Genomic DNA, 23,322 nt, shown 5'->3' on the forward strand with positions numbered 1-23,322 from the left:
AAGTAGTTAGAAAAATGATTGATGTTTTTTGTTTGTTTAACCATTCACTTCCCCAAGATAAGTGTTCGTTCATAGTAATTTGGAGTTTGATCTCGAGGTCGGTAAAATTTAGCCAAGAATCATTCCACACATAAATCAAAATTGAAATCCGGTCAAACAATCGTCATTTGATGAAGCTCGTTAATCACTTGAGTTCAATGTTCAATGGTTTTTTTAATAAAAAAAATGTTGGTATGTAAATGTTATTTAATATGTTCTCCATTATCAAGATTCAAACTCAACCTCCGTTTGGTTCAAGAATTAGGAGGGGAGGGGAGGGATTTTATAATTATTTTACCATTTTACCCTTAAACTTAATTAAATAAAAGAAACTATTTGTTTTTACAATTTCGGAGATCGATGAAAGACAAGCACACATCTAATTAAGCTGCTTATTTTATCTCAAACTGACTCATCTATTTTGCACCACACAGGACATGAATAGGTGAATTAACATTGAAAAAAAAGGAACAACAAGTAGTAATAAGTTGAATTAAAATAAGATAATAATAATAATAATAATAATAATAATAATAATAATAATAATAATAATAATAATAATAATAAGGCCGTTGACAACAACAAAATAGTAGTAGGAGTGGTTTGTACATGTAACAAATATGAGTGATAGATAATATAATAATAAAAGTTGTTACAAAGAAAATGTAACAAAATAATGATAAAAATTGTTACAAGAATAATATAACCTAATAACAATAAGATTGTTACGAAAATAATATAATCTAATAATAATAAAAGTTGTTACAAGATTAATGTTGAGATTTGAAGTTAATTTAAGGACAATTATGGCAATGCAATAAAATTTTAAAGAGATTTGCTCCCCTCCTCTCCCCTTCTAAAATCAAACACTTCAAATTAAAAATCTCCCCTCCCCTCCAAAACTCTCGAACCAAACATACCTTAAATCCGCCCCTTTGACATCACTATTTCTGCTGAATCACTCCACTATATCTCCATTTTTTTTTTATGAAGCCACTATATCTCCATTTGATATGACATGGACAAATAATTAATTAATTAATTAGATGTCAACTAGTTAATTAATTAAGTCTTTATATTTTAACAACTTACTATCATTTAGTCTCTAAATTTATTCATTCTCTATCAATTTAGTCTTTATCATATGAGTTAAATTTGACAAAGTTGATGACGTTTTTGAAATATTTATAAAGTTAAGAACCTACTTAAGAGCATTATACAAGGTCGGACACTAGTTTAGTGGTTTATTTTATTATTTTTTTCTTATGTTGTTGACTTGGTTAGAACATTGCAAAAACACCACTTTATAGCTTTATCAAAATCACTGTGTTTGTCCAAACCACCACGATATCAAACATGCGTAGAGTTTTCTCATGCTGTGATTTAAGTGGGTTTATGCTTGAGTTTAAAGTTGTTGTTTACATAAATATGAGAAAGAGGAAACGATGAATTGGATTACCATGTAGACAAAGACATGAAAGGGAGAATGATATAACTATATTTCGTTACAGTTAATAATTAATAGTAGGTTAAGGGTGCAAATATATTGATTATCCGAGAAGCAATGAATTTTTCTATCATATGTAAATTTGTTCATGTTAAAAAGTTTAAAATAATAAGTTTGTATTAGAACTTGTGCATTTTATATTAAATATATAATTTTTTAATAAATAATTATTGTTTTCAATTAAAAGTTGTTATTTTTAGTTGTTTTAACTTATAATCATATTTGAATATTTGTGACCGTCAATATTCGATAAGCAACATTTTTTCATTTAGAGATGACAACAAATGGGAGTGCTGGCTACAAGGTACTACGATTAGGTTGTAATAGAGATTATGAAATTTATGATTCAATAACTAAGTTTTGGGGCCATCTTGGACAGATACCTGCAAGTATTGAGCTGCTAGCTAGGCTTTTCTAATTTCAACCCTATTGCCATCGGCAACACACTTTACTTCATGAATACAGCTCATGAAGGGATTGTTTCTTCCAAAATGTCAACTGGGGTTTGGGCACACCACTTGATCCCAACGCCATTGCTATCATCTGACTTAAAATTGGTCCAGTGTAATGCGCGGATCATGCTTGTAGTTGTGGGTATGTATGCATATGGGAGTTGGAGAAAATGACTTTCTTACTCAAGGAAGTTGATAGAATGCCGTGCTTAGAATTTCACAGGGGTTCAGTTTATTTGACTTGCTTGGGAGACAAATGTTTGATCATGTTATACTTGAAATCATGTTATAATGATATGCATCTTATGTTTACTTACAACATAGCAACTAGGGAATGGTTGAAGGTTCCTGTGCCATATGGAATAAAACTGTGTAACAAGAAGCTATATGGTACTGCATTTCAACCAAGTCTGACTGCAATGCCTTGATCTAGATTAACTCAAACCATGAGATTCTTTTACACCTTGCTAGTTGTTGGGACACTGATATTGTAATGATAATATCCTTTGTTGGGTAACCATTTGAGGACTAAGTTAATAATGAGCCAGTTATGATTCTATCAGGTCGGTTAGAGTTAATTATTCTATTCAGTTAGTTATGCTACTTTCTACTTTGCAATTTAATGTAAAAAAAAAAAAAAAACTTTGAAATTTTTGTTTTCTTATGCATGCCCCTTTTCTATTTCAATTACCAAATTAATTTTAATTCAAACTAAAATGTTTTTTTTTATTATCTAATAGTTATGATGGATTGATGGTGTAAAATATATTTACATTGACGGTGTATATGAATTAAATTCATTATGAAATTATTTTTATTTTATGTTTGACGAAATCAATTGCTTAATTTATTTATTTATTTTTGACGAAAAGAGGCTTATATTTCATTCAAAACAAAGTCATCAATACATTGTGGTGTGTAATTCTAATCTAATAGACTAGCATGATAACGAGATGTCCATAGAAAGGAATGAACGACTCTATTAATGTAACTCTCATGTGCTTAATTTTTTGCTATATGCTTCTTAATACATTTCCCTTGCAGAGCGTTACAAGGATCATTCCTCAAACACATCACCCTTGTGATACGCTCATATTCCCACAATTGCTACCGGCACCGCACAACAAAGAAAAATGCTCTTCTCCCAACAAAAAATGCTCCCTCCCAACTGAACTGTCCAAAATACTCCCGCGTGAGTTAACTCATGCAGATGTATAACCCAACGTGAGTTAACTCACGCAGCATGACTTAAGTCACGCCGGTGAAATACGACTAACACACAAATTTCTTTCTTTAAGTCGTTTTTATTTTTTATGTTTAATCAACACATAGAGTAAGCAGTTGATTTTCCTATATTATCTTACTATTGCCCTTAACTATGATAGAAATCAGTTTAGTAGGTAGTAGTATTATAACATTCATGCGATGAAGAGAAACAAACAAAAGGAAATTATAGTGATTGCTGATTATTCTGCAACATGATCCCTTTGTTTTGGTTCGTATTCCCTGAGCATCGTAATTACAACATTTTTTTCCTTATATTTTTTTTAATAATTTCATATTACTTTTTGAAATTTGAATCGAAGGTTCCTATGGAGGAAACGCCATAAATCAGTGCGTTGTTTATTCAAGTTTGCTTTCAATATCAGACTTCAAAGGAACAAGGAAAAAGAAATAATCGTAGAAGATGAGTCTTAACTTACACGGGGTATTTTGGGCAGTTCAGTTGAAAGGGAGCATTTTTTGCTGGGAGAAGAGCAATTTTCCACAACAAATTGCATCCAACTTATAGTTATAGCCCGAACCTACAACCATTTGTTGCATATATTTGATGGATTTTGATTGCACAGTTTGAATTAAGATTATCACTAAACAAATTTCGAAAAATATTGACTGCTTTGGGAAAAAATAGATTGAATCTAATGTGATTTTGTTTCTTTTGTTCCAGAGTAGTCTAATGTTAATTTGTTTGAATATCCAAAAAGCTCCTAACAAAATGGGTATATTTAGAAATACAACAATGCTATTTGTTGCGAGGTATAACGTCCCCAAGCTTTCACGAAGTAGGCACGCCTTTAGATTTTCATTTAGCGGAATAAACGGACGGTGGGATTGAGAAGATTGATTTAGCTACAATTTCTCATATGCATACATAAACTGTTCGCGATTAATTAGTTCGCTAGAAAATTTTTGCTTTTTTTTCTTTTTCTGTAGATAGACAAAATGGCAAAGCCATTATAAACTCACACACATAAGTGGAGGTACCGAGGTTCGAACCACGATCATGGCATCCGCCCTAACAATATCGGCATTTTGCCAGTTGAGCTATGACTTCTGGATATAAAATTTTTGCTTTAACTAGCCTTCTCCTTAGAAATATGGAATTTTATTTAATACCAAACATAGGTGAATTACATACCCCATTCCATGTCAATACATAGGCTAAATCATTCTGTCGCATTACATAATATTAAATAGAAGAGGTGCACTTTAATATGTCTGGATCTACTTAATGTGTTTCGTAGATTTGGTAACTCGGTTAACTTAATTAAGAAGCCATTGAGTTAAGATTTGTGTCATACTCCTTGGAAATGCAACTCTGCTGATGATTGTTTGGTAAAGTTAGGTGCTAAAATTTCTAAAAAATTAATATATTTAAATACAGCTCCTTCAAATTTATCTTCTATATTGCTCAATAATGCGCTAAACATCTCTTTTGTTAGGCATTGACCTTTTTTAGTTTTTTATTTTGTTTTTCTCTTTTCTCTTTACCGTTTGTAACAAAATAAAATAAAATAAAAAAGGTGCAATAATTGTACAATTAAAAAATTTAAAAATCCTTAAAACTTTATCAAAACATGAATAGGAACTAAGTACAATCCAAGTACATGTAGAAAAGTATAGTCGTATTTTCTACAAGCTCCATTATGCATGCCTCCACTCGTTGCTATCTTGATTAAAGAGAGTTGTGCAGTAAAAGCAAGCAAACATGTCAAAGAAACCATACAACATATGCCTTGAAAATGCTAACATAATAAAGGGAAACACACTATCTATCTAGTACACTCCAAATCATATATCATTTATGAGGCACAAATGTGAGCACCGACAACATATACGATACAGACACATCAAACTTGATAAAAAAATTAAAAAATAACATAATTCAATATAATCACATGTATCGATGTATTGTTAAATACTCCCTCCGGTCCTTATTATAAGAAACAATTGACTTTTTTGGTTCATAGAATAATTAATGTATCTTGTTATAAATATAGACTAGATACATCACTTACATAATGAATCTAAAAAATCAAATGTTTCTTATAATAAAGATCGGAGAAAGTATCAAACACTAACATATGTTAAATACTGAATACATCGTTGATCAGAAAAATTGATGCTACATAATATCATCCTAATCTATAAAAAGGTACTTAAAACTTTAGCTCGAGTGGCAACAGTTCCCTTTGACTCCCAGTTGAGTGCATATTTGTTCCACAACAAGACTTGCCATCCAAATATTTTTCAAAATATTTTCTACTTCTTTTGGTAAAGGGCGATGGAAAATATAATTCAACTGATCAGGCTAATAAACTACTTCTTTTCTACTTCTTTTGGTCATAGAGATGTGCAGTGTTCTTGTTAACCACTAATGTGTTGGACAATGGTCAATGAGAACACAACGTACAACTTATTCATCAAGCAATAATAACAAAATGAAATAAGGATTGCTTGCTTTCTCATGACTGGTGAGTATCGCTCTCTTTATTGATCCTTGATTAGTCAAATATTTATGGTACCCAACCCAGTTCTCATAATGAAAGAATGTTTGCAACAGGAACGAGTTCGCAGAGGGCACAGCAAACTTACAGTAGAGGGAGAGGGCGGTCTTAGGATTTATGCGGGACGTGGTCCATGCAAAACCGTCCATTTTTTTATTGCTCTAACGCGTGTAAATTATAAAAAATATATTTTTATGAAATTTTGATTAATATCATATGTATAGATGTTAGTGACTTTTAAATAGTAACAATTTTTTTTAGAGGAAATAGTAAATAATATTTATCTTTTATCAATAACATAACAAATGTAATATAAATGATTTCTTTGCCAATTACTTCAACAATATAACATTCTTAAAAACAAATTCGTTTAAGGTATAAATTAAATAATGAAAATTTGAGTAAACAAAAAAACGTACTCCCCTATATATTTTTTTTAGGGTATTCCCTTATATATTGACATAGATTAGAGATGTAGAGTTAGAATTCTCTCCATTTATAAAAATAAATGGAGATTGCCTCTTAGAAAGAGATACATAGAAAATATAGCTAGATTGTATGTTCTACTAATTAACAAAGTGAGTCATATCATCATTAATCATTTTTAAATTTTATTGTGTCTATATCTCTTCAAATGGAAGAAATGAAGGAGATTCAAAATAGAGATATATTATAAGATCAGTTTTTTTTTTTTTCCTTCCTAAATTTAAAGTAGCTATAGATATAATCCGTTAGATTTTTTTTGGAAATTTAAGTGAGTATACTATATTAGAGAGAGAAAATTAGGGTTCACTATTTTGCTGAGTTGTTGAGGTGCCTTACGCAGGCACTCTTTCAATGGCTTCTTCAGGTTCATTTCTCCTATTTCTATTTTCTATGCAATTTTTCGCGTACAATTTTGGTTAAAACTTTTGAACATGGACATATGCTGTTATTTTGTATCTAAACTATTTTTTTGTCGTCGTTTTCCTATAATTCATTCCTAACTCATAATTAATTTTAAATAGGAGGGACATAATTTGGTTTATTTTGTATCGACAGTAATCATAACCTAAAATAAATAAAAATCACTTCAACATAGGTTGGCTGCTTTGTTGTACGTATCAATTTCCTTTTATTTCGTTATTAAAAAACTTATTGTGTAGATTAGCCATAATATTGTTCAGTTTTCTCATCTGTTGTTGCCTTGCATAGAACTTTGGCCATCTTAAAGTGCTTGCAGGGGTGACCTTGAGCATGGGCGAGATGGACGGCTGCCCATGTCACCAAATTTTTTATGTTTACTTAGTAGCTTTTTTTTTAAAGAATTTTTCTAAGCACTTAAATCGGTTTGATTAGTTCTATTGTAAATATACTTTTTGAAAACCTCGGTTATTGATGAATCTTTTACAACAAAGAATGTAAGAAAAGAAAAAAGACATTGAATCCTTGATTTACCCTAGGCAACAAAAATCTTAGGACCGATTCTGAGTGTATTAGGTTTTTTTATATCTAGTATAACTCATCCTTACATAATTGGTTTGTAGGATGAGTGATGACACTCTTTAAAACTCTAATCACGCCTTATGTTTATTGAATGTGAGGCTTAAGTTTTTCCCAAGAGAGTGAACAATGATTTTATCCAACCCATTTCGATACCAAACATGCACATAACATTCTCAGTGTGTGATTTGAGTGGGTTTAAGTTTAACTTTTTCTTTCCTTAAGAAAAAAAGTTTGAACTTTTTGTCAGTGGGTTGAAGATTAACTTCAAAACAGTTTTTTTTTTTACGGAAAAAAGAATGAGAAAGGGAAACAATGGATTGGATTTAGATACAAAACAGAAAGTTTCACCTATTAACCATGATGATTTAGAATTACCATGTAGAAAAAAAGCTTGAAAGAAGGGATAATATAGTCACCTTTTGTTAAGGGTAACGACCGAGGTTTTTAAAACTGAATTTCTACGATAAAATACTTACCACAACAGACATAACTTAAAATTTTATAAAAGGTCCTAAAAAGTTAGAGAAACTTAAAATGATTTACATTCTAGATCCAAATACTTAAAAATGAAAGTAAAGAAAGATTTTACAAATAAGTAAATTCAAATACAAATGGAGATTCTAACTCTAGACACTATGATCCAAATTAATCCGATTAACTTCAATTAGCTTATACCCGAAGAAAAATAAAATAAAGTGGGATAAGACACTACAGTTTCAATGAGTTCCTGAATTAGGATAAAACATAGCATGCCACATAAGAATAAAAATGTTATGCAACTCTAAAAGATTATGTACATCAGGCGTGGTTATCCGGATGGGATTGTTTCATGTGACACGTCAACAGGGGCTTGGACTAATCACTTATTTCCAAATCCATTGAATATATATATGAGAATGAGATAACATTGGAGCTAAGGAAGAATGATGCTACATGTGAGCTTCTGAAAACAAGTTTGTTATTGAAAGAGGTTGATAGAATATCGTGCTCAGAATTCTACAAGAAGCGGGTTAAACTTACTTGTTTCGTAAACAAAGGGTTGCTCACGTTGCACTTGAATTTGAGTAATAATCTTTTTATTAGTATCAGTTATCAACAAGACCACGTCTCTTAAATCTTGTGTTGGGGAACCGCTGCATATCTTAAACAAGAAGAACATGATGATAATGAACATGACAATGGTTGCATGAATAAATTTTAAAATGTGTGTGGAAACACTACGTTTTAAGTTTGATTCACCACTATCAGTTTATAACAATCAAATGCAAATGAGTATATTGACTAATTCTCTTTAGCATACTTTGAAATCATTGACATGAATTGCAAACTCATATCAAATGTATCCATCAATGATCGATCGTTCACGAGATAAAGTTCCGCCAATTTCTTTCGTGCGTGCACGAGAAAAGAAAAAAAAGAATGAATGATTTATAATAATTTTGACTTAAGAAATGAAAAATCCGTGGTCCCAAATGTCTTTTTTTTTGTAGTGTTACGATGTAACGAAAGTGTCTTTATTTTATTATAGGAATAAAGTGTTAGATAATTAGTTTATTTAAATAATATTTACCTTATGTCATTTTACTCTTTTAGCCTTGAGGGTTGTATTTAAACTTGACCATGTGCCTCATTTCTAATCAATCAATCATTTCAACAATTATCTTCTTTTCTCCAAAACCTAAAAATCTCATTCAACACTATTTCACATTATATCTCTTTTGTACCAAATTCTATTCTAAATCAATACAATTTCTACACCGAGACTTGGATTTTATGGGTTCACCCCTAGAATCCATTTTTACCGTCTCATATTTATAAAGAAACTTATATTATTTGATGAATGAAAATAACTCTTCATAATTCAGATAATTCCAAAACGTTATCTATTGTTAACGTTCATAAACTTTCATATGTGATATTTTTGCTCGGTGGTTGGTGCTCACAACGGTTAATGAAACAAAAGTTTTTTTTTTTTTTATTATTACAAAGGCTAAAAAACAAAAGTATTCACACCACTGTAAAAAATCAAAACTATTCAAAACAACAAATTGCATACAACATATAATTACATCCCAAACCTACAACCATTATCTTTTTGTTTTCTGTGTAAAAAAATCCAATATCTTTTTAACAATTTAGGACACCTCACTTTAACCATTCATACCATCCCACAAACTACTGCTATAAAGATCTCTATCAATTCTATGTATAAAAAGCCAACAAAAAAACCATGACATCCTAACCCTGCCTCCTTACACACAAAAAAAAAAACTGAGAAAATGTGAGCTGGAATGAAAAATTGTGAAGAATGAGTAGATATTTATAGACAAAATGCAAGCATGAACTGTAACGACAGTTAATGTAAATCTGAACATGTGGTCAACCATGAAATACAATAAAAAAAACACATAAAAAACGCAGCCAACCTAGCATTTAAGGCACCGTCCATATTCTGAACTATTTCACATTATATAATCTGAAACCTACCCAGCAGTGGCTCAGATAATATAGTTTGAAATAATTTTAGACTATGTAAAAACTTGTGCTTTGGAGGGTTTAGAACATTTCAGATTATATAATTCAAACCAGGTACATACAAGATTTTTCTTTGGTTCACGATGCACATAAACTTCTATAAATTATTGTGTTTAGTTCATTTGTAAACCAGACCACAAAGCCAAGAACGTGTATCTAGTAAATATAAACATCAAGCTATAACTACAATTTACTACAATAGGGACAGACCTAATCTATTTAGGGTTCATGTTGGTGTCACAATGGCTGGATAATTGGACTAAATAAATGTCGTCATAGAGGCACGAGAAAGACAGACAATGTTGAGTATTGTCGTTTGTCAATCAACATGGATGTAAATATCCAATTCACCTGCATGATTCAAATTATATAATCCTAACCAATTTGGGAATGATTTCATATTATATAATTCAGAACCATTCTAGAATATGGATTGTGGCATCACATGCAATGTTTGAACAGTTTGTGAAGTGTTTAATGCAATTTTTTTCAATTGAGTGATTTTTAATGTTTCCTTTGACTATAAATAACTTTTCATTCTTCTCCATTTTCATTGCGAATCCCATTTTTGTTCCTTCTTCTATTTTCTTGCTTACTTATCCTTTGGGAGTAGGTTATGATATCACGGTCATTGTTGACCATTCATACCATCCTTAAAACTGTTGTGCGTTTTTTGTAAGGATGATATGATGGTCAGGAAAGATCTTCGTATCATTTATAATACATTTTTTGAGTTTTGGATGTAAGTTCTTTCATAAACTTTGCATAAGCAGACATCTTCTCAAGAGCTTCGACTAAGAAGATGTTGATTTGCAAGTTACCGAGTAATTTCATAAATTTTTGAAATCTAAACAAATATTTTAATTTTTAGGATTAGAAACAAAACTAATAACTAGACCAAAAAGAAACAAAACAAATAAAAAAAAATGATACTACTAAAAAATAAAAACAACTAACTACAAATAAAAATCTATTCTTCTTTAAAAATCAATTATTTTATTTATTTTTGAAATATACTATACAAAAATAAAACAAATAAGTTAAGCAAATGTCTCTGACAAAAAAAAAAAAAAAAAAAAAAGGTAACTTGTAAAGATCAAACATGGATTCGAAAATTTGCTGAGTTGTTGAGGCACGTTATCGCACTCTTTCTTACATTGTTTTCTTCTTCAGGTCCCTTTCTCTTCCTCTATAACTATTCTTCAATGCAATTTTTTGTTTAATCCTTTTTAAACATGATTTCAGTCATCGACATGTGCTTGTTATGTTTAATCTAAACCAATACTATATTTTGTTTTTTAGTCGTTTTCTGATAATTTATTGTAACTCGTAAATTTTAATTTTTTTAGAATAGAAGGGACGTAATTTTTATTTTATTTTTGACAAACGAAGGGGCATAACCTTGTTATTTGATTTAGAATTACCATGCAGAGAAAGGCATGAAACATGGAATAATTCTTTTCCTGGCAGCTAGAAAGTTCGGAGGTTTCAGTTTGATGGAGCGTCCAAGAGTTAAGAACATGAGAAAATCATCTATAGAGTATCCTCGGTGTCTGAAATTATGAAACCCCAAATTTGGGAAAAATTTCCTGAAGATCTATTTGAGAAATTTGGGAAATTATGATCCCGCAATTATTTCCTTCTTTTTCCAAACTTGTTGCTGCTATAGGCACAACACTTTACATATGAGACACGTCAATTGGTGTTTGGACACAACACTTATTTCCAGCACCATTGAATACTTCTTACATAACATTGGTCGAGTCCGATGGACAGATCATGTTTGTGGGACTGCTAACAAAGAATGATGCTACATATGTATGCATATGGGAGCTTTCAAAAACGAGTTTGTTATTGAAGGTGGTTGATAGAATGAAATGCTTAGAATTTCACAAAAAGCTGACTTGTTTCGGAAACAAAGGGTGGCTCATATTGTTGCACTTGCAATCACATAATATGTATCATATGTTTACTTACAACATAGCAACTAGGGAATGGCTGAAGGTTTTTGTGCCATTTCAACCATGTTTGACTGCAATGTCTTGATCTAGTTTATACTCCCTCCGGTCTCGAATGTAAGAAACAAAATAAAAAAATTGTTGGTCTCAAATGTAAGCAAAAGTATACAAAAGTCATTCTATTAAATGTTACTATTCCAATTTTAACTTCATTTACTTTATCCAATTTGTTTCACATTCCCATGTTTAACGCATTCCAAAGATTTTTCATTGGTGGAATTCAAAAGTCATGTTTCCAAGACAAGGGCATAACAAGAAAAATGGTATTTTTTACAATGACTCAATCCACTTTCTTAATATATGTGATTTTTTTTTGTTTCTTACATTCAAGACCGGAGGGAATATGTTACAAGCAATGGTTTGGTAATATTTACCTCAAATTATCTGGTACTTTACAACTTGCTAGTTGTTGGGACTAATGCATTATATAATGATAATATTCTTTTTTGAGTTTCCGTTTTGGATGTCTCACCCTTAACCACTCACATTAAACCTTATTTATGAGTCAATTATGATTCTATTAGGTCTGTTAGAGTTAGTTATTCTATCAGTTAGTACGTTGCTTTTTTCATTGGAATTTGATCTTTCTTATGCTTGTCCCTTTTTTGTTTCTTTTTGCCAAAGTAATTGTATTCAAATAAAAAAAAAAAATTCTCAAAAAAAAAAATCAAATGTTTTTTTTATCATCTAACAGTTATGATTGATTGTTAGTGTAAAAAGTATTTACATTTTTTTTTTAGCAAAGGCAAAGTTAATTCATTTCATTAAAAATTAACGGATACAAAGTAGGTGTTACATGATGAAAGATATGGGGGCTAGGGTGAGATAGTGATGCTCTAGCAATACTATGAGCAATTCTATTTGCTTGCCTCCTAACATACGACACTACAAAGTCGGGTCTATTAAGAAGTAACCTTCTACATTGAGTTACAAGATCACCGAACTCGTTGATGGGAATAGTGGTGGTGGCAATAGCATCAGATAAGATTTTTGAATCGGTCTCAAACATGATGTCACACATTCCATGTGAGATAGCCACTTTGATAGCATCTAGAAGGCCTAAAGACTCGGCCTCTAAAACAGTGGCTGATGAGTAGTAGAAGTCTGATTTGCCAAGTAATAATACACCCATAGAGTCACGGAAACACATACCATACCCCATAACAGAGTTATTGTCGAAAGCAGATGCATCTACATTACATTTGATCATGCCAACAGGTGGTTTGGTCCAAGCGTGCTCTGAATTTGTGTTCTGGATTGGTGCCTTTGCTCGTTGCATACAACTCCATTCATTTAGTGTGTCCTTTGCGCGAGTGACTATATATGAGGGAGAGGTATTTGTAGACTCCCATAGCTTGGCATTACGACTTTTCCACATGCTCCAAAGGGTCATTGCAACAAGAGCTCTTGCAAAAAGTATTTACATTGACACTATATGAATTGAATTTATTATGAAATTCTCTTTATTTATTTTTTACGAATAATAACGAGATGTATTCATAATTTAATGGAGTAGCATGATACAAGATGCTCTTGCAAGAGAATGATCCACTCAATTAGCTTGTCTCCTAGTGTAAATCTAAGGTGCTTTATTTTTCGTTATCTCTTTTTAAAACATTTTCGGTGCAGAGTGTTACAACATATCATTCCTCTAACACTACACCCTTGTGGTACGCTCATATCCCTACGATCGCCACTGAAACCTCTCATTCACGTAACAAATTGCATAAACAGTAATGCTATATCCCACGAAGGGGGATTTCTACGAAAACCACGACATAGCAGTGCACCGTATCAATTTTTTATTATTCTTCTTAACAAAAAAAATATAGTGTTTGGCGGAAAACATGGGTGGATGTTGGTGTTATTCTTTGTTTTCATTGATCAACTTTTTGTGGTAACATGCATAATCCTTGCATAAAACCCATAATTATAGACCAAATCTACAAACATTTATTGCAATTATTTGGTGGATTTTGATTGAACCATATGGGTTAAGAATATCCCTAAACAAATTTAAAAAAATGGTGAATGTTTGAGGAGAATTGGATTGAATCTAATGTTTTTTTCCTCTATGAGTAGTGTTGTGTGTGGTGGCCTACCTCTATTTGATGCTACAATGTATGCTATTTATATAACTGTGTATATATAGTTTGAATAGAGCCGAAAAGCTCATTTACGCTCTACCTTCTTTCGGTTAGTGTTGGTTCTACGACATTGTCTACGGAGATATAAGGATGGGGAAGATGGTGCTTTCTATTATTCATAGGGAAAGTGCAAGGATTTGGTGTAGAGAGAACAAACTGATATCATCAAACTCTAGGATCTGCCATTCACCTATGAAGGAGGTCCATAGTAGCCTTCACCCAAAAATTGGAAATAAAGACGACGTGTTATGGATTAAAGGAGGTCAAGTTGTTGTGCTTCTAGGTTTCAAGACAAATTGAAATATTTTGGCACAATTATTTTTTGACCAAAACCTTATATTTTTCTGAATAGCTCCCAACAAAATGGGTATATTTTGCTGGCATAAGTTGATGCTTGGGGTAAAAAAAAAGGTTGTGGATACGTTCCATCTGTTTATTTCACCAAATCCTATTTCGAATTCTGTTTCACCAAAATATAGATGAAATCCCCATTCCATCGTATTTTAGAGGCTATATCCCTATTACAATTGAATAATTTATCTTCTCAACGCTAATATCCTTTTGCAAATGTTTTGCACTTCATGAAAAAACTAGTTTTATAAACCCTTATAATCCTGGTCTTTAAAGTTCTCTTTCGCTTTCTTACAATAACTTTCCTGCCACAAAATCACGGAATCCGAATCCAAATTATGTGAGACTCGTTACCATTTATACCATGACTAATCCCTCACGATTACACAGCATCAATTGTCATATTCATAACTAACTACTAAAATCAATCTGTCGCATTATGTAAATTAAACAAAAGAGGTGCAATACTTGTATAATTAAAATTTTAAAAATCCTTAAAACTTCATCAAAACATGAACAGGAACTGGGTATAGTCCAAGTACATGTAGAAAAGTATAGTCATATTTTCTACAGGGCTAAGAAAAAGATAATACAGTCCAACTCAAAGCTCCATTATGCCATGCCTCCACTCGTTGCTGTCCTGATTATCTGAAAGAGAGCTGTACAATAAAAGCATGCAAACATGTCAGATGAAACCGTACAACATAGATTATGAAAATGATAATGAAACTACAAAACATAGCTCATGAAAATGCTATGGAAGAAAGGTAAATATAGCTCATGAAAATGCTATGGAAGAAACCAAACATAGTTGCAAATTATTATTCAAAATAAATCCTCAAACAAACACGACAACCGCGATAATTGGAAGTGGATGGAAAGCTTTCTGTTTATCAAATCGAATTCGTCCAGACAGTAGTTTGGATTTTAAGTGCGACTCTATCATGGCAAAAAACATTATATTTGTAATCTAATTTTGCCAACATTATCAACTCCAACCTTTAAATTTATTAGTTATAATTAACTCATGTCCTTCTATTTACCATCACTATATTTAATTAGGAACTTACTTTTATTACTATGTCGTGAACTCTTGATATTATTAATATATTATTAATCAAATGGTTATGGACTTGTATATACATGTCATATTTTTTTTTCATTTTTATGTTATTACCTCCCAACTCTAGCCATTGCAAAATATAAACCATATATTAATACTAACTGTGTTAACTACCTGATTTTTTGCTAAAAATAAACTACCTAATTTTATTTAGGTTATCTGAACCCCATCTATACACACCTCAAATTGGCCCGACCCAATTTTTTAATGAACCTGTATACTCTTTTACTAACTTAACACCTGTTTTTAGTTCGTATACCCTATTAGCTGTAATCTTTACATTTTTACTTTTTTCAATCTTCGTACCTTATCATAACGTTTATCATTGTTTCCTTCTTTTATTATTACTCAGAAAATACATATATACCTTAATAATTGTTATATTTTCAACTATACAACCATTTATCCGAAAAATATCATAATTATATCTATTACAATTACCATTCAAAATTTAACAATATAAACATATTAATTGCAAAGTTCCAACTGCCAAAATTGTTCTCGACCAACCAGTACCCGTGCGGATGCACGGGTATGTTACTAGTTATCCTTAAAATGATTATGAAACTACAAAACATAGCTCATGAACATGCTATGGAAGAAAGGTAAATATATCATCCTAATCCTTGAGAAGGTCTATCAAACATTTGATCACTCAGCACCAATTCCATCGGGAATTGTTAAATCCCTTTGACCATTACCCAATATCCTTTCCCTCTCTGCATTATAATCCTCTTATTCTTAATATAAAACGCACACAAAAAGAATATTTTAGTTGCGAATGCATATTTGATTCAACAAGAATTGCAATCTAAAATGATAATTCAAGGCCCGACAAACATTATGTACTCAAGTACTATGGTCATAGAGATGTGCAATGTTCTTGTTAACTACTCATGTGTTGGAAATTGGAATACAAAACATATTCACCAAGCAATGAAATAATAACATAATTAAATAAGGATTGCTTGCTTTCTCATCCGGTGCTCAATAAATAATGTTCACAACAATATTTCAAAAATTGAATCGGACATTGAATCCACAAGACCTCAAATAGTTCATCGGCTCGAACTAGACAATACCGCGATTGAACCTCTCAAATAGCCGAAGTAACAATAGTTCAGCTCGTGGCTCAACCGATTTAACTATCAGTACATTAGTTTGCTATCGCAGAACAAGCACATTCACAATTCATCACAAAAATTAGGAATACGATTGTAACGAAAACAAAAATCAGTAAAACACATAAGGAGAACAACATTGAAAGGGTAATCTTACATGATCCAATGACAACAAAGACGAAGAAACCAAGCAACACGGGGCCGACCGGATAGTCATTTCCTTTCTTAACAGTTGTTTCTGGCACACTTCCTCTTTTTGTGATATTTTTCTCAAACTTCTCCACCTTCCTAACTGCAAGGCGCTTTGATGTAGTCTACACACACAAAAAATGCAAAAATTCCAAATCTCAATTTCAATCAACATCACAAAACCAAATTCATACAAAATTTAACAATTCAAAATCACATACATCAGATCAGAACAAATATCAGATCCATAAGCTAACAAAAACTTGACCTAATTTCGATAAATTTCTGATTTAATTGTGAATTTTTGCGAGATTTGAGATAATTGAATTTCAAAACAACAATTCAGATTAATTTTTCAAAAAATTAACGGAATCAAGACAAAAACAAGCAAAATAACTAATAGATCTAATTCTAAACTAAGAGTGAAAATCAATGAAGCTGACGAATGTGATAGATAAAAGAGAGGAAGAAGACGAACCATGATTGATTGGGAGGATAATGGATCGCCGGTGGAAAAACGAAGAGATCGCCGGAAAATTGAAAGACGGTGGTGATGTTCTTTTCCGGCAGTGACTCTCTCCGAGGTTTTATTCTGAATCTGTGAACGGTGATCGTTGTTACCGGTTATTTATTTCCAACTTTTTTAATTATTTATTTATCCACTTACCCAATTTGCCTAATTTTGTTGAATTTAATAATGGATACCCGAGTATACCGTCACGGCTTATTCGCGATTGGACAAAGGTGTTAAATGTGTACACGTGGTGTTTGGATATTGGATGAGAGTTAATTTACTACGTGAATAAGTCTTGCATAAAATTTATTGTCAAAAAACAAAAATAGTCTTACATAATTTGTTATTTTTTTTATTTTTATTTTTGGGAAATTCTTTGTTACCCATCTCACTATGGTGGGTATTTGTACCCATGACATTTTAAGTCGGTTAAAATGTCAACTGACGTCATAAGATTTTTTTTTTTTTTTATTTTTTTTTTTTTTAGAAACGAGATTTTCTTTGATACCAGAGTTTTAGCAGAGTGCGGAAGACTTTTTCTATAGAAAAATTTAAATTCTTTTGTCTAATTTTTCGAGTTGTAGAGACAACTTGAGCTTTGTAATTTATTTATCTCTTTTTGTTCTGAGATTTCAAAATCTCTTTTGGGAGGTGTTACTTTAAGGCTTTAATCCCTGATCGATGGTTTTTCTGTTTCTTCAAATATATATTTCTCAGCTTCTATCAAGGAAAAACTATTTCTTGCTAAATTTCTAAATATAGGTGACTTTAGGGTAACTAAAGGTGTAAATAATTCATCAATATGAATTGTATTTTTTCCTATAAATTCTATGCTATGGTGTGAATTACTCAAAGAATAATTAATTCTATAACATATTGTAAAAGGATGATTACCCTTTTTCATAAAATTCGAGTTTTCCAACTTATAATGAAAAACTATAGATCTATCTAGATCTTTATCTTTTAGGGAAAATCCCATTTGTAAATTTATATCAAATTTTATTTTTCCATATTTTAAATTACACTTTACTTGTGCAATTGTTGCTTGTCTTTTGTCTAAAATCCTAGAGTCTTCTAGGGCTATTTCTAGAGGTGAATCAATACCTTTCATAAAGATACTTTTGATTAAAATTTGAATAGTTGATATATGAATATAACCACTTTTGCTTTTTTCTTTTTCAGAAAATGTTTCAATTCGTTTTTCAATTTGAGTTTTTTGTATGGTAGATATGAATATATTTCCTTGAGTATTTTCAATTGAAATTGCTTCTTCTTCTATCATTATTCCAAATTTCAAAATATTTTTTCTTGAGAAGAATTCTTTGAATTTATTAAACTTTCTTTTGAAATTTTCTTCAGCAGTTAAAGATAAATCTGATTCTTCTATCTTATTATCTATTATGTCATCAACATAATAACTAGATGTTCCTTCAAAGAATGAAACCTCGGTCATATTCTATGTTGTTTATTATGTCAATACTATGATACTGAAAAGTAAATTTTGAATTTAATAAAGATATATTCATACCTGATTTGATCTTCTTTGAGTTATACAACGTAGAATTAGAGAAAGTTAGTCCCACCCTTACAAAATATAATCATTCGAAGATTATATCTAGCTACAACGAAACCAAAAATATCAACAAAATCTCAAAGAAGATCAAATCAAGTATGAATATATCTTTATTAAATTCAAAATTTACTTTTCAGTATCATAGTATTGACATAATAAACATTATAGAATATGATTGAGGTTTCATACTTTGAAGGAACATCTAGTTATTATGTTGATGACATAATAGATAATAAGATAGAAGAAGAGGATTTATCTTTAACTGCTGAAGAAAATTTCAAAAGAAAGTTTAATAAATTCAAAGAATTTTTCTGAAGAAAAAATATTTTGAAATTTGGAATAATGATAGGAGAAGAAGCAATTTCAATTGAAAACACTCAAGGAAATATAGTCATATCTACCATACATAAAACTCAAATTGAAAAAAGAATTGAAACATTTTCTGAAAAAGAAAAAAGCAAAATTAGTTATATTCAAATTTTAATCAAAAGTACCTTTATGAAAGGTATTGATTCACCTCTATAAATAGCGCTAGAAGACTTTAATATTTTAGACAAAAGACAAGAAAAAATTGCACAAGTAAAATGTAATTTAAAATATGAAAAAATAAAATTTGATATAAATTTACAAATGGGATATCCCTAAAATATAAACATCTAGATAAATCTATAGTTTTTCATTATAAGTTGGAAAACTCGAATTTTATAAAAAAGGGTAATCATCCTTTTACAATCTTTACAGAATTAATTATGCTTTGAGTAATTCACACCATAGCATAGAATTTACACCATAGAATTTATAGGAAAAAATACAATTCATATTGATGAATTATTTAAACCTTTAGTTACCCTAAAGTCACGTATATATAGAAATTTAGCAAGAAATAGATTTTCCTTGATAGAAGCTGAGAAATATCTATTCGAAGAAACATAAAAACCATTGATCAGGAATTAGAGCCTTAGAGTAACACCACCCAAAAGAGATTTTGAAATCTCAGAACAAAAAGTGAGAAATAAATTACAAAGCTCAAGTTATCTCTACAACTCGAAAAACTAAACAGAAGAATTTAAATTTTTCTATAGAAAAAGTCTTCTGCACTCTGCTAAAACTCTGGTATCAGAGCAAACCTCGTTCCTAAATAAATTAAAAAATAAATTAAAAAAAATTAAAATAAAAAAATCTTATGACGTCAGTTAACATTTTAACCGACTTAAAAGGTCATGGGTACAAATACCCACCATAGCGAGATGGGTACACAAGTTGTCACCTTTATTTTTTGATGTAAAAGTTGTTGGATAATTTATTTAAGTATTTTAAGACAAGTGTATTGATGGCCCTTTGAATGATGAGTTGTCGTTGTGAGCAGAAAACCATTTGTCATAGCCCATAGAAAAATGATGATTTGTCATCTCGTAGAAATTAGAAAAGAGAATAATATGTGCACTCCATACCAAAATATAAATATAAATAAGTTAAAATAAATTAGGATGTAATGGTTCGGTTTGAATCGGTTTTTGTCCGAACCAATGAAATCTTCGTTGGTTTAGTTTCGTTTAGTTTTTACGGTTTTTGAAAAAGAAACTGATCCAAACTAATCAGTTTGGTTCGGTTTAGATTGGTTGGGTTTATTGGTTTGTGTATTTTCACAAATTTAAAATTTCTTCATGTTCTCGGTTTTTCAAACAACTATGTATAACTAACATGAAAAATTAACAAAGATGGACAATCACAACGGCAATGAGGAGTGCTTGGCGGCTAGTGTTTCTTTTTAGTAGAAATGAAATAGAGTCTATGTGATGAGATGAGATGATGATCGGAGAAAGTGATTGATTAATGAGTATTTTATGTTGTTGGATTTTAATTTTAAGATTAATATTGTGTTGTTGAGGGATAATATTAGTAAAACGGGGAGTGAGTTGGCATCAGTTCACCGGATCTCAAAATCAAAAACCAAGAACCAAACCAAACTAGATCGGTTTAGGTTGGTTCGGTTCGATTTTGAACCGAACCAAACAAGATCAGATACTTTTTTCGGTTTGGATTTTCGGTTTCATCGGTTTTGTTCGAACCGCTTACACCTCTAGTTAGTAGAGATATTTCATATTATATGCAGGGACCGGAGTTCGAACCCCGGACACCCCACTTCACCATATTTAAAATGTGAGTTCTAGTCACTAGACTACTTGATAAAAAAATTTGACTGAAATACAATTTTGGTATTCTTATTTTTATTTTGTTTGAAGTTTTGGTATCTTATTTTAAAATTCAATTTTTTCGTTTACTCTTTCAATTTTAACGACTTTTGATTTCCTATCTAATCTTGGGATGAAATTTTGATGACATGTCCAATTCATTAACGACGTGATAAAGACTTGCGAACAAATCGTTAAATTTTGATATTTTCATATGTGCTTTGTCATATCATCAGTGACTTGGATATGTCATCAAAGTTGACTTCAAAATAGAATCTGGATCAAAGTTATAAAAAAAATTGTAAGAAGAGAAAAAAAACTGAATTTTAAAAAATGATGTCAAAACTTCAAGGAAAAGGAAAAGCATGGGTATTAAAAGTGCATTTAAGCAATTTTAGTTTTATAAAAAAAGATGAAAAACAACTTATAGTGTAACGTGAATTTGAACTCGTAACTCTCCTCTTTTTACACTTAATATGTGAAAGAACAATATTAGTTCAAAAATGCAAGTAATCCCATGTTGCACTTTAAAATATTAGGGATTTATATTCACTAATATGATGATGATAAATGTTTTTATACAATTATCATATTTTTTCCTGTGAAGGTTGCCTTAATTATAAAATTCTTTGAGAATTTCATTAGTAGTAACGAGATTTTTTCGTTACAAATTATTAGTGAAAACTAACGATCTCCTCAATTATAAATGAAGAATATGTGATTAAAAATGTTGGGTCCTGTCTTGACGGATTACAACTAGTTAACCATGAGCTTCACATTCAACGGTGAAAGAGTACTCCTCACAGGCCAACCTAGACCTGCCGCAGATGAAGCCAACTTGAATCAATTGCATCGTATGATATCAATTGATGCAATTGCAAGCATTTTTCAACTCAACCTTGTAATAGCTTCACCTCCTTCACCAACTGATCACAATGAGGTACAAATTGATAACCTTCTTTCCAAATACACGACCTTATTCTCCACACCTACTGCACTACCCCCATCTCGCGAATGGGACCACCATATTCCTCTGATTGATCAAGCCCCACCGGTGATGGTGCGTTCGTATCGCTACCCTCATTTTCAAAAGACAAAAATTGAATCCCAGATTAAGGAAATGTTGAATTTTGGAATTATATAACACAACTCAAACTCTTTCTCTTCTCCTGTCTTGTTAGTTTGTAAAAAAGACGGGTCATGACGATTCTGTGTAGATTACAAAGCACTTAATGCTATCACACTCAAAGACCGCTTTCCAATTCCAGCCATTGACGAGTTGCTGGATGAGCTCCATGGAACCAGATGATTCAGTAAACTGGATCTACGTTCTGGCTATCACCAAATCCGCATGTCACCGGAAGATGTTCAAAAGACAGCTTTTCGTACACATTAGGGTCATTACGAGTTATTGGTAATGCCTTTCGGTTTGAGTAACACACCTTCAACTTTTCAAGGTGTCATGAATCGTATATTTCATCCTTATTTACGCAAATTTGTCATTGTGTTTTTTGATGACATTCTGGTTTATAGTCCATCCTTGGAAACTCACATTGAACATTTGGAAATCGAGTTTAAATGCTTGCTGGAAAATCAATTTTATTTGAAAAGGTCGAAATGTTCTTTTGCTCAACCATCTATTGAGTATTTGGGTTATATAGTGTCCTTGGGTGGAGTGACACCTGATCCAGAGAAAGTCAGAGCTATGTTATCTTGCCCAACACCAAAAACGGTCAAGCATCTCTGAGGGTATCTAGGCTTGACTGGTTTTTACCGCAAGTTTGTTTGCAATTATGCTACAATTGCAAAACTTCTAACTGAGTTATTAAAGAAAGACGCGTTTGACTGGGGAGCAGCATCTCAAACTGCATTTGATACACTCAAACATGCCATGACCGAAGCACCGGTGCTCGCTTTACCCAATTTTAATGAGGATTTCATCATCGAAACTGACGCTTCAGGGATCAGAATGGGGGGCAGTTCTGATTCAGAATAACCATCCAATTTGTTACTTCAGCAAAGCATTCTGTCCAAAGATGCTAACAACATCAACTTACATTCAGGAATTATGTGCAATTACTTCTGCAGTTAAAAATGGAGAACTTATCTGTTGGGACGAAAGTTCATTATTTACACAGATCAAAGAAGCCTCTGTGAACTCATGACCCAAATAATTCAAACTCCTGAGCAACAGTTCTACCTCGCAAAACTTCTGGGGTACACCTATGAAATCATCTACAAACCAGGGGCCTAGAACCGCGTCGCTGATGCTCTTTCTCGTGCTCATT

At 31.4% G+C, this 23,322-nt stretch overlaps 2 protein-coding genes across 2 annotated transcripts; both read right to left on the reverse strand.

Annotated features, from left to right (window-relative positions):
• Positions 1–12,575: 12,575 nt before the first annotated feature.
• Positions 12,576–13,217, reverse strand: LOC112417427 (uncharacterized). The gene has a single exon (XM_024773101.1). The coding sequence runs from the start codon at positions 13,215–13,217 to the stop codon at positions 12,576–12,578; it is 642 nt and encodes a 213-aa protein (XP_024628869.1).
• Positions 13,218–14,741: 1,524 nt separating this feature from the next.
• LOC25501758 (stress-associated endoplasmic reticulum protein 2) lies at positions 14,742–17,403 on the reverse strand. The gene is made up of 3 exons (XM_024773456.2): positions 17,234–17,403; positions 16,724–16,880; positions 14,742–14,981 (listed from the first exon to the last, which is right to left on the reverse strand). Exons 1-3 carry the CDS (start codon positions 17,234–17,236, stop codon positions 14,935–14,937), a joined length of 207 nt encoding a protein of 68 aa, XP_024629224.1. The 5' UTR covers positions 17,237–17,403; the 3' UTR covers positions 14,742–14,934.
• Between the last annotated feature and the right edge of the window lie 5,919 nt (positions 17,404–23,322).

This window comes from Medicago truncatula, chromosome 8, assembly GCF_003473485.1.
Source record: "Medicago truncatula cultivar Jemalong A17 chromosome 8, MtrunA17r5.0-ANR, whole genome shotgun sequence".
Classification (NCBI taxonomy): Eukaryota; Viridiplantae; Streptophyta; class Magnoliopsida; order Fabales; family Fabaceae; genus Medicago; species Medicago truncatula.